The sequence below is a fragment of the Salvelinus fontinalis genome, chromosome 30, assembly GCF_029448725.1.
Source record: "Salvelinus fontinalis isolate EN_2023a chromosome 30, ASM2944872v1, whole genome shotgun sequence".
Classification (NCBI taxonomy): domain Eukaryota; kingdom Metazoa; phylum Chordata; class Actinopteri; order Salmoniformes; family Salmonidae; genus Salvelinus; species Salvelinus fontinalis.
The window spans coordinates 20,713,245-20,726,669 of record NC_074694.1 but is presented as its reverse complement, the minus strand read 5'-3'; the positions used below and the strand labels follow the sequence as shown (position 1 = coordinate 20,726,669).

The window sequence follows — 13,425 nt, the reverse complement described above, 5'->3', positions numbered from 1 at the left end:
ACCTAGTGGAGCTGTAGGCCCTACGTACATCATTAACCCTGAACCTAGTGGAGCTGTAGCCCCTACGTACATCATTAACCCTGAACCTAGTGGAGCTGTAGGCCCTACGTACATCATTAACCCTGAACCTAGTGGAGCTGTAGCCCCTACGTACATCATTAACCCTGAACCTAGTGGAGCTGTAGCCCCTACGTACATCATTAACCCTGAACCTAGTGGAGCTGTAGCCCCTACGTACATCATTAACCCTGAACCTAGTGGAGCTGTAGGCCCTACGTACATCATTAACCCTGAACCTAGTGGAGCTGTAGGCCCTACGTACATCATTAACCCTGAACCTAGTGGAGCTGTAGCCCCTACGTACATCATTAACCCTGAACCTAGTGGAGCTGTAGCCCCTACGTACATCATTAACCCTGAACCTAGTGGAGCTGTAGCCCCTACGTACATCATTAACCCTGAACCTAGTGGAGCTGTAGCCCCTACGTACATCATTAACCCTGAACCTAGTGGAGCTGTAGCCCCTACGTACATCATTAACCCTGAACCTAGTGGAGCTGTAGCCCCTATGTACATCATTAACCCTGAACCTAGTGGAGCTGTAGTCCCTACGTACATCATTAACCCTGAACCTAGTGCAGCTGTAGGCCCTATGTACATCATTAACCCTGAACCTAGTGGAGTTGTAGGCCCTACATACATCATTAACCCTGAACCTAGTGTTGGCTACGTTGTATCATCTGTTTTGTACTGTACAAAGGAAAAACCTGCACTCACTGAAATTTTATTTAAGTTAATCTTTAAGAATGTTTTTTTTTTTTTAACAGTGTATCCCTTTTGAATCCGGCACCCAAAGAGTTTTTGTTACTATAAACTTTTCAGTTGAGCACGCCAATTCTTCATTCTATGTATTGTACTGTATATTGTGACAGTACCTAGATATCCATTGTCGTCCATGTCCACATTGCCAGATATTGATTGGCCGAACATCTGGAAGGCGGGGTTTACACTCCGTCCAGACAGCCTCTGCAATGAATTATATAAAACGTGAGATAGAATACACACACACACAAACATGCACGCAAGTACACACACACAGACTGACCTGTCAGACCAACACTAGCGAACACATTACTGTAGCAGGAGGGATCAGCATCACACTGTCTCATAACAGTCAAGCATGTTTTTACTACCGCTACTAAAACAGACCACTGTGTCTGTTACTGCTACCATAACAGACCACTGTGTCTGATAATGCTACCACTGAGGCCACTGTGTCTGTTAATGCTACCACTGAGACCACTGTGTCTGATAATGCTACCACTGAGACCACTGTGTCCCATTTGAAACACAGTCACAGTAGTCCTTCATTTCTATTTACTTAGAGATACCATAACAGACCACTGTGGCTGTGCCTGCTACCGAAACAGACCACTGTGTCTGTTACTGCTACCATAACAGACAACTGTGTCTGTTACTGCTACCACACCACTGTCTGAGCTTTAATCTAACAACAACACTGAGTAAGGCTACGGTTTGAGAGGGAAGTGGACTTTTACATTTCACCTCATCCTGTATCTCTCAGTAAATAGAAATGAAGAACTACTGTGACTGTTTCAAATGGGACCCTATGCAGTGCACTACTTTTGACCTGGGACCTATTGGCTCTGGTGAAAAGTAGTGCACTATATATGGGTGCCATTTGGGACTCACACTCTATAATATTGTTTCATGGGGCTAATATCCATTGTGGGGATCTTTTGTTCTGGCTTCCAAGCTATTGAAAACACACTCCTGTGTGTGTGTATTCGTATTAGATGAGTGGAAAATCTCTTCCCAGGATAACATTACCACCTGGGTCTTTATGACACGTTAGTCAGAGGATGCTTCCCAAATGGAACCCTATTCCCTATTTAGTGCACATAAGGCTCTGGTAAAAAAACATTGTACTATAGGGAATAGGGTGTCATTTGAGATGCACACAGAGAGCAATAGTGCTGCTGTGTCAACACAGATGGAGCTGTGATGTTATCCTTGTTGCTAACACAATGCAGTGTGTGTGTGTTTGGTTTCACTATCCTTGTGGGGACCAGAAGTCCTCACAAGGATAGTAAAACAAGGAATATTAAGAGCATTTTGCCGGTCCCCACAAGAGAAAATACTATTTTAGGTTTAAGAGTTAGGGTTAGGATTAAGGTTAGTGGTTTAGGGTTAGGATTAGGGTTAGGTTAAGGAAAAGAGGATTGCAAATGGGAATCAATTGTTTGTAAAACAAACGTGTGTGTGTGTGTGTGTGTGTGTGTGTGTGTGTGTGTGTGTGTGTGTGTGTGTGTGTGTGTGTGTGTGTGTGTGTGTGTGTGTGTGTGTGTGTGTGTGTGTGTGTGTGTGTGTGTGTGGACTAAACTAGAAATTAAAAACAGATGAAGATGATATTTTTTGTTGTTGGTCTCAAACACAGGGGACATAATGTCTCATTTGGCTTAAGATGAATTGTCTCTTGACTTTCTAGAATCTCTTCCTCCAAAAGAGCCTATGATGGTGGCATATTATCTACGCAAGACTTGTGTTGATTACTTGTTGTGTCTAACCATTGAAAGTGTCTTTACCGGCCTCCCGGGTGGCGCAGTGGTCTAGGGCACTGCATCGCAGTGCTAGCTGCTTCACCAGAGTCTCTGGGTTCGCGCCCAGGCTCTGTCGCAGCCGGCCGCGACCGGGAGGTCCGTGGGGCGACGCACAATTGGGCTAGCGTCGTCTGGGTTAGGGAGGGTTTGGCCGGTAGGGATATCCTTGTCTCATCGCGCTCCAGCGACTCCTGTGGCGGGCCGGGTGCAGTGCGCGCTAACCAAGGGGGCCAGGTGCACGGTGTTTCCTCCGACACATTGGTGCGGCTGGCTTCCGGGTTGGAGGTGCGCTGTGTTAAGAAGCAGTGCGGCTTGGTTGGGTTGTGCTTCAGGGGACGCGTGGCTTTCGACCTTCGTCTCTCCCGAGCCCGTACGGGAGTTGTAGCGATGAGACAAGATAGTAATTACTAGCGATTGGATACCACGAAAATTGGGGAGAAAAGGGGATCAAATTTTTGAAAAAAAAAAGAAAAGAAAAAAAAGAAAGTGTCTTTACCATAGAATATTTGTTGACAATTCCTGTGGCATCGCCATGGTAAATGTAGACTGCTCCACCGTAGTCATCCTCTTTGGGTGCTCCTATGGCCACATCTAGAGAGAGATGGGGAGAGAGAGAGAATAGGACAGAGGCAGAGAGACAAAGACATACACACAGAGAGAAAGAGTTCAGTATTACTCGTCTACAGAAAATTAACAAGAAAGTTAAGAACCAACAAGACTGGATTCCAACTGCTGTTCAAGAAGTTGCTTTGTGTGTGTCAGGACCATTGAAATAGAATGAATAGAAACAGCATCGTCATGCACCCTAAAAATCTGAGGGGGCACAAAGTATGTGAGGATCGCTGGGGGGTGATCTGAATGGGTTAGGCACCCCATCCGTAAGTTGGAGAATTTCGCATTTTTAAAACACCTGAAACAGCTTTTTCCTGCAATCTATAGCCATAATCATTACACGTAATTCATATCTGAGCATACCTCTTGAGCGGTCAACCTTTCACCATATGATTTTCACTGTACCCTGCAATCACACCTGCAACCCTGTATATGTGACTATTAAACACTGTGCGGTTATTTTTTAAAGAAACGAAATATGCTTCTCTGCTAAAAGATTGAAAGGAATGTGAGTCTTATTCAGTACATTTAGCTTTTCTAGTCTACTAACCCAGCAGGCATGCCAGCTGCGATAGTTAGACAAGCTAGCTACTCTAACTTGATTGATAGCCTGAAATAGCTTCCTACTAACTGCACAGAACAACAACAAAAAAACGCAACATGCAACAATTTAAAAGATTTTACTGAGTTACAGTTCATTTATGGAAATCAGTCAATTGAAATAAAGGCCCTAATCTATGGATTTCACATGACTGGGAATACAGATATGCATCTGTTGGTCACAGATACACTATATATACAAAAGTATGTGGACACCCCTTCAAATGAGTGGATTCTGCTATTTCAGCCACACCCGCTGCTGACAGATGTATAAAATCTTGCACACAGCCATGCAATCTCCATAGACAAACATTGGCAGCAGAATGGTCTTGCTGAAGAGCTCAGACACTTTCAACGTGGCACCGTCATAGGATGCCGCCTTTCCAACAAGTCAGTTAGTCAGCTAGCCCTGCTAGAGCTTCCCCGGTCAACTGTATGTGCTGTTATTGTGAAGTGGAAATGTCTAGGAGCAACAACGGCTCAGCCGCGAAGTGGTAGGCCCCACAGACTCACAGAATGGGACCACCAAGTGCTGATTTGCGTAGCACGTAAAATCAACTGTCCTTGGTTGCAGCACTCACTCCTGAGTTCCAAACTGCCTCTGGTAGGAACGTCAGTACAAAAACTGTTCGTCGGGAGCTTTATGAAATGGGCTTCCATGGCCGAGCCACCGCACACAAGCCTAAGATCACCATGCGCAATGCCAAGCATCGGATGGAGTGGTGTAAAGCCCGCCACCATTGGACTCTAGAGCAGTGGAATCACGTTTTCTGGAGTGATGAATCACGCTTCAAAATCTGGCAGTCCGACGGATGAATCTGGGTTTGCCCCACTGCATAGTACCAACTGTAAAGTTTGGTGGAGGAGGAATAATGGTCGGGGGCTGTTTTTCATGGTCCGGGCTAGGCCCCTTAGTTCCAGTTTTGGGAAATCTTAAAGCTACAGCATACAATGACATTCTAGACAATTCTGTCCTTCCAACTTTGTGGAAACAGTTTGGGGAAGGACCAAAGGGAGGTTCATACAGAAATGGTTTGTCGAGATCGGTGTGGAAGAACTTGACTGGCCTGCACAGTGCCCTGACCTCAACCCCATCGAACACCTATGGGATGAATTGGAACACCGACTACGAGCCAGACCTAATCACCCAATATCAGTGCCCGACCTCACTAATGCTCGTGGCTGAATGGAACCAAGCCTCCAAAGCAATGTTCCAACATCTAGTAGAAAGCCTTCACAGAAGAGTGGAGGCTGTTATAGGAGCAAAGAGGGGACCAACTCCATATTAATGCCCATGATTTTGGAATGAGATGTTCGACAAGTAGGTGTCCACATACTTTTGGTCATGTTGTGTACCTTAAAAAAATACTTGGGGTGTGGATCAGAAAACCAGTCAGTATCTGGTATGACCTCCATTTGCCTCATGCAGCACGACATCTCCTTGGCATAAAGTTGATCAGGCTGTTTATTCTGGCCTGTGGAATGTTGTCCCACTCCTCAGCAAGAATGGTAGAGATACTCTGAATGATTGGCTATGAAAAGCCAACTGACATTTGCTCCTGGGGTCCTGACCTGTTGCACCCTCGACAAACACTGTGATTATTATTATTTGACCCTGCTGGTCATCTATGAACATTTGAACATCTTGACCATGTTCTGTTATAATCTCCACCCGGCACAGCCAGAAGAGGACTGGCCACCCCTCATAGTCTGGTTCCTCTCTAGCTTTCTTCCTAGGTTCCGGCCTTTCTAGGGAGTTTTTCCTAGCCACCATGCTTCTACACCTGCATTGCTTGCTGTTTCGGGTTTTAGGCTGGGTTTCTGTACAGCACTTTGTAACATCAGCTGATGTAAGAAGGGCTTTAGTAATACATTTGATTGATTGATTTATGTCTGTTGCTGGATATTGGCGGGAACTGGAACACGCTGTCGTACACATCAATCCAGAGCATCGCAAACATGCTAGATGTATCCAGGTCTGGTGAGAACTGGGACATTTTCAGCTTCCAGGAATTGTGTACAGATCCTTGCGACATGGGGCTGTGCATTATCATGTTGAAACATGAGATGACGGCGGCGGAGGAATGGCATGACAATGGGCCTCAGGATCTCGTCTTGGTATCTCTGTGCATTCAAATTGCCATCGATAAAATGCAATTGTTCTTTGTCCATAATTTATAACCCCACTGCCACACACATAGCCATACACGCTGTCTGCCATCTGCCCGATACAGTTGAAACCGGGATTAATCTGTGAAAAGCACACTTCTCCAGCATGCCAGTGGCCATCGAAGGTGAGCATTTTCCCACTGAAGTCGGTTACGATGCCAAACTGCAGTCAGGTCAAAACCCTGGTGAGGACAACGAGCACGCAGATCAGCTTCCCTGAGATGGTTTCTGACAGTTTGTGCAGAAAGTCTTTGGTTGGGCAAACCCACAGTTTCATCAGCTGTATGGGTGGCTGGTCTCAAACAATCCCTCAGGTGAAGAAACCAGATGTGGAGATCCTGGGTTGGTGTGGTTACACGTGGTCTGCAGATGTGAAGCAGGTTGGACATACTGCCAAATTCTCTAAAACGATGTTGGAGGTGGCTTATGGTAGAGAAATGAAATTCTCTGGCAACAGCTCTGAAGGACATTCCTGCAGTCAGCATGCCAATTGCACGCTCCCTAAATCTTGAGAAATCTGTAGCATTGTGTTGTGTGACAAAACTGCACATTTTAGAGTATTACGATGGCGCCCGGAGGGGAGGTCTGCCGTCTTTCCGGCTCTTAATAACCAACCATGCTATATTGTTTGTTTTTTCGCGTTGTTCGTAACTTGATTTGTACATAATGTTGCTGCTACCATCTCTTATGACTGAAAAGAGCTTCTGGACATCAGAACTGCGATTGCTCACCTCAAACTGGACAAAGAGTTCTTCTTCAATGAGTTGGACGGGAGGGATATACTACTACAGACACCCGACCATGCCCCGATCCCCGTGATTCGCTGGAGAAGGAAACTGAGATTTCATGTAAAAAGATCAGGGTGCCTTGTGAGGATCAGGTGACGAGTGGCTAATCTGCCTTTGCCTCCAGCTAGCTAATCACTGGAAAATAAATGGGACGAGCTGAAAGCACATATATCTTACCAACGGTACATTAAAAACTGTAATATCTTATGTTTCACCAAGTCATGGCTGAACGACGACATTAAGAACATACAGCTCGCGGGTTATACACTCCATCGGCAGGACAGAACAGCAGCCTCTTGTAAGACACGGGGTGGGGGCCTATGCATATACAGTTGAAGTCGGAAGTTTACATACACTTATGTTGGAGTCATTAAAACTCGTTTTTCAACCACTCCACAAATTTCTTGTTAACAAACTATAGTTTTGGCAAGTCGGTTAGGACATCTACTTTGTGCATGACACAAGTAGTTTTTCTAACAATTGGTTACAGACAGATTATTTCACTGTATCACAATTCCAGTGGGTCAGAAGTTAACATACACTGAGTTGACTGTGCCTTTATACAGCTTGGAAAATTCCAGAAAAGAATGTCATGGCTTTAGAAGCTTCTGATAGGCTAATTGACATCATTTGAGTCAATTGGAGGTGTACCTGTGGATGTATTTCAAGGCCTACCTTCAACCTCAGTGCCTCTTTGCTTGACATCATGGGAAAATCAAAATAAATCAGCCAAGACCTCAGAAAAACAATTGTAGACCTCCACAAGTCTGCTTCATCCTTGATACAACTTCCAAACGCCTGAAGGTACCACATTCATCTGTACAAACAATCGTGGGCAAGTATAAACACCATGGGACCATGCAGCCGTCAAACCGCTTCACCCACGACTGCGTGGCCATGCACGCCTCAAACTCAATCATCAAGTTTGCGGATGACACTACTTGATTAGGCTTGATTACCAACAACGACGAGACGGCCTACAGGGAGGAGGTGAGGGCCCTCGGAGTGTGGTGTCAGGAAAATAACCTCACACTCAACGTCAACAAAACAAAGGAGATGATTGTGGACTTCAGGAAACAGCAGAGGGAGCACCCCCCTATCCACATCGACGGGTCAGTAGTGGAGAAGGTGGAAAGTTTTAAGTTCCTCGGTGTACACATCACGGACAAACTGAATTGGTCCACCCACACAGACAGCGTTGTGAAGAAGGCGCAGCAGCGCCTCTTCAACCTCAGGAGGCTGAAGAAATTCGGCTTGTCACCAAAAGCACTCACAATCTTCTACAGATGCACAATCGAGAGCATCCTGTCGGGCTGTATCACCGCCTGGTACGGCAACTGCTCCGCCCACAACCGTAAGGCTCTCCAGAGGGTAGTGAGGTCTGCACAACGCATCACCGGGGGCAAACTACCTGCCCTCCAGGACACCTACACCACCCGATGTCACAGGAAGGCCATAAAGATCATCAAGGACAACAACCACCCGAGCCACTGCCTGTTCACCCCGCTATCATCCAGAAGGCGAGGCCAGTACAGGTGCATCAAAGCAGGGACCGAGAGACTGAAAAACAGCTTCTATCTCAAGGCCATCAGACTGTTAAACAGCCACCACTAACATTTAGCGGCCGCTGCCAACATACTGACTCAACTCCAGCCACTTTAATAATGGGAATTGATGGTAATTATGTAGAAATGTACCACTAGCCACTTTAAACAATGCCACTTAATATAATGTTTACATACCCTACATTACTCATCTCATATGTATATGTATATACTGTACTCTATATCATCTACTGCATCTTGCCATCTTTATGTAATACATGTATCACTAGCCACTTTAAACTATGCCACTTTATGTTTATATACCCTACATTACTCATCTCATATGTATATACTGTACTCTATACCATCTACTGCATCTTGCCTATGCCGTTCTGTACCATCACTCATTCATATATCTTTATGTACATATTGTTTATCCCTTTACACTTGTGTGTATAAGGTAGTAGTTGTGGAATTGTTAGGTTAGATTACTTGTTGGTTATTACTGCATTGTCGGAACTAGAAGCACAAGCATTTCGCTACACTCGCACTAACATCTGCTAACCATGTGTATGTGACAAATAAAATTTGATTTGAAGGAGACGCGTTCTGTCTCCTAGAGATGAACGTACTTTGGTGCGAAAAGTGCAAATCAATCCCAAACAGCAGCAAAGGACCTTGCTGGAGGAAACAGGTACAAAAGTATCTATATCCACAGTAAAACAAGTCCTATATCGACATAACCTGAAAGGCCGCTCAGCAAGGAAGAAGCCACTGCTCAAAAACCGCCATAAAAAAGCCAGACTACGGTTTGCAACTGCACATGGTGACAAAGATCGTACTTTTTGGATAAATGTCCTCTAGTCTGATGAAACAAAATTAGAACTGTTTGGCCATAATGACCATCGTTACGTTTGGAGGAAAAAGGGGGAGGCCTGCAAGCCAAATAACACCATCCCAACCGTGAAGCAGCATCATGTTGTGGGGGTGCTTTGAGGAGGGGGGACTGGTGCACTTCACAAAATAGATGGCATCATGAGGGAGGAAAATTATGTGGATATATTGAATCTCAAGACATCCGTCAGGAAGTTAAAGCTTGGTCACAAATGGGTCTTCCAAATGGACAATGACCCCAAGCATACTCCCAAAGTTGTGGCAAAATGGCTTAAGGACAACAAAGTCAAGTTATTGGAGTGGCCATCACAAACACCTGACCTCAATCCCACAGAAAATTGGTGGGCAGAACTGAAAAAGCGTGTGCGAGCAAGGAGGCCTTCAAACCTGACTCAGTTACACCAGCTCTGTCAGGAGGAATGGGCCAAAATTCACCTAACTTATTGTGGGAAGCTTGTGGAAGGCTACCCGAAACGTTTGACCCAAGTTAAACAATTTAAAGGCAATGCTACCAAATACTAATTGAGTGCATGTAAACTTCTGACCCACTGGGAATGTGATCAAATAAATAAAAAGTGAAATAAATCATTCTCTCTACTATTATTCTGACATTTCACATTCTTAAAATAAAGTGGTGATCCTAACTGACCTAAGAAAGGGCATTTTTACGAGGATTAAATGTCTGGAATTGTGAGTTTTAACTGAGTTTAAATGTATTTGGCTAAGGTGTATGTAAACTTCCGACTTCAACTGTATGTGAAGAACAGCTGGTCCACGATATCTAAGGAAATCTCAAGGTTTTGCTCGCCTGAGGTAGAGTATGTCATGATAAGCTGTAGACCACACTATCTACCTAGAGAGTTTTCATCTGTATTTTTCGAAGCTGTCTACATACCACCACAGACCGATGCTGGCACTAAAACCGCGCTCAATGAGCTGTATACCGCCATTAGCAAACAGGAAAACGCTCATCCAGAGCCGGCACTCCTAGTGGCTTGGATTTCAATGCAGGGAAACTTAAATCAGTTTTACCTAATTTCTATCAGCATGTTAAATGTGCAACCAGAGGGGGAAAAAATCTAGACCACCTTTACTCCACACACAGAGACCCATACAAAGCTCTCCCTCGCCCTCCATTTGGTAAATCTGGCCATAAATCTATCCGCCTGATTCCTGCTTACAAGCCAAAATTAAAGCAGAAAGCACCAGTGACTCGGTCTATAAAAAAGTGGTCAGATGAAGCAGATGCTAAACTACAGGACTGCTTTGCTAGCGCAGACTGGAATATGTTCCAGGATTCTTCCGATGGCATTGAAGAGTACACCACATCAGTTACTGGCTTTATCAATAAGTGCATCGAGGACGTCGTCCCCACAGTGACTACGTATATACCCCACCAGATTCCCTGGATTACAGGCAACATTCGCACTGAGCTAAAGGGTAGAGCTGCCGCTTTCAAGGTGTGGGACTCTAACCCGGAAGCTTATAAGAAATCACGCTATGCCCTACGACGAACCATCAAACAGGCAAAGCGCCAATACAGGACTAAGATCGAATCGTACTTCACCTTCTCCGACGCTCATCGGATGTGGCAGGGCTTGCAAACTATTAGAGACTACAAAGGGAAGCACAGCCGAGAGCTGCCCAGTGACACGAGCCTACCAGACGAGCTAAATAACTTCTATGCTCGCTTTAAGGCAAGTACCACTTCAACATGCATGAGAGCGTTAGCTGTTCCGGACGACTGAGTGATCACGCTCTCCGCAGCCAATGTGAGTAAGACCTTTAAACAGGTCAACATTCACAAGGCCGCAGGGCCAGATGGATTACCAGGACGTGTACTCCGAGCATGGCAAGTGTCTTCACTGACATTTTCAACCTCTCCCAGGCTGAGTCTGTAATACCAAAATGTTTCAAGCAGACCACCATAGTCCCTGTGGCCAAAAACACTAAGGTAACCTGCCTAAATGATTACCAACACGTAGCACTCACGTCTGTAGCCATGAAATGCTTTGACAGGCTGGTCATGGCTCACATCAACACCATTATCCCAGACATTTTTTTGTCCCATACCCCTTCAAACATTCAACCTCCAGCTGCGTACCCCCTCTAGCACCAGGGTCAGCACACTCTCAGATGTCGTTTTTTTGCCATCATTGTAAGCCTGCCACACACACACACTATACAATACATTTATTAAACATAAGAATGAGTGTGAGTTTTTGTCACAATGGGAAATGACAAAGAGCTCTTATAGGACATGGGCACAAATATTAATATAATAATAATCAATAATTTTGCTCTTTATTTAGCCATCCTACATATAAAACTTTATTTGTTCATCGAAAACTGTGAATATCTCACCACAGGTTAATGAGAAGGGTGTGCTAGAAAGGATGCACATAACTTTGCAATGTTGGGTGGTGTTGGAGAGAGTCTCAGACTTAAATAATTTTCCACACAGTCTGTGCCTGTATTAGTTTTCTTGCTAGTGAGGGCTGAGAATCCACTCTCACATAGGTACGTGGTTGCAAATGGAATCAGTGTCTTAACAGCACGATTTGCCAAGGCAGGATACTCTGAGCGCAGCACTATCCAGAAATCTGGAAGTGGCTTTTGATTAAATAAATTTTTCACAGAACCGCTTGTTGCAATTTCGATGAGGCTCTCTTGTTCAGATATCGGTAAGTGGACTGGAGGCAGGGCACAAAAGGGATAACAAATCCAGTTGTTTGTGTCATCCGTTTCGGGAATGTACCTGCATAATTGAATAGCCAACTTACTAAGGTGCTTCGCTATATCACATTTGAAATTGTCCGTAAGCTTGAGTTTATTTGCACACAACAAACCATACAATGATGGAAAGACCTGTGTGTTGTCCTTGTTAATCGAGACAGAGAAGAGCTCCAACTTCTTAATCATATCCTCAATTTTGTCCCACACATTGAATATAGCTGTGGAGAGTCCCTGTAATCCTAGATTCAAATCATTCCGGCAAGAAAAAACATCACCCAGATAGGCCAGTCGTGTGAGAAACTTGTCATCATGCAAGCGGTCAGACAAGTGAAAATTATGGTCAGTAAAGAAAACTTTAAGCTCGTCTCTCAATTTAAAAAAACGTGTCAATACTTTCCCCCTTGATAACCAGCGCATTTCTGTATGTTGTAAAAGCGTTACATGGTCGCTGCCCATATCATTGCATAGTGCAGAAAATACTCGAGAGTTCAGGTGCCTTGCTTTAACAAAGTTAACAATTTTCACTGTAGTGTCCAAAACGTCTTTCAAGCTGTCATGCATTCCCTTGGCAGCAAGAGCCTCTCAGAAGATGCTGCAGTGTACCCAAGTGGCATTGGGAACAACTGCTTGCACGCGCGTGACCACTACACTATGTCTCCCTGTCATGGCTTTTGCGCCATCAGTACGAATACCAGCATGAGCAGCAGCTACATTTGGCTACATTTGTGTATTTACCGCGAAAGAGTAACGGTTAATGTGTTTGGATGTTAATTACCTGTATTTGACATTGTGTTGTTATTTTGCTGAACACTAACTAGATGGCTTAATTTTATTTTTGGCAGTGAAACGAGGCTACTCAGGCGAGAGAAAAAACTCACACAAATGTATAGCCTCGTTGGAAAATATAAATAAACTGCTTGGAAATGTGAAGAAAAAAAAGTAAAATGTAAATCTAATTTTTATTTGGCCTACCCCCAACGGCATTGCGCGTCCCCCGGGGGTATTCAGTTTGGGAATACCTGCCCTAGACCCACTCCAATTTACATACTGCACCAACAGATCAGATGATGCAATCTCTATGCACTCCACAATTCCCTTTCACACCTGGACAAAAGGAACACCTATGTGAGAATGCTATTCATTGACTACAGCTCAGCGTTCAACACCATAGTGCCCTCAAAGCTCATCACTAAGCTAAGAACCCTGGGACTAAACACCTCACTCTGCAACTCGATCCTGGACTTCCTGATGGGCCGCTCCCAGGTGGTAAGTGTAGGTAACAACACATCCGCCACGCTGATCCTCAACACGGGTGCCCCTCAGGGGTGCGTGCTCAGCCCCCTCCTGTACTCCCTGTTCACTCATGACTGCACGGCCAGGCACGACTCCAACACCATCATTAAGTTTGCTGATGACACAACAGCGGAAGGCCTGATCACCGACAACGATGAGAGCCTATAG

At 44.8% G+C, this 13,425-nt stretch overlaps 1 protein-coding gene across 1 annotated transcript in view; it reads right to left on the bottom strand.

Annotated features, from left to right (window-relative positions):
• LOC129828781 (integrin alpha-9-like) overlaps positions 1-13,425 on the bottom strand; it is a 138,332-nt gene that overhangs the window by 78,990 nt on the left and 45,917 nt on the right. The window contains exons 11-12 of the mRNA XM_055889983.1: positions 3,118-3,212; positions 936-1,026 (exon numbers count right to left, since the gene is read on the bottom strand). Coding sequence (XP_055745958.1) covers positions 936-1,026; positions 3,118-3,212 — 186 coding nt within the window. The remainder of the gene's footprint in view (positions 1-935; positions 1,027-3,117; positions 3,213-13,425) is intronic.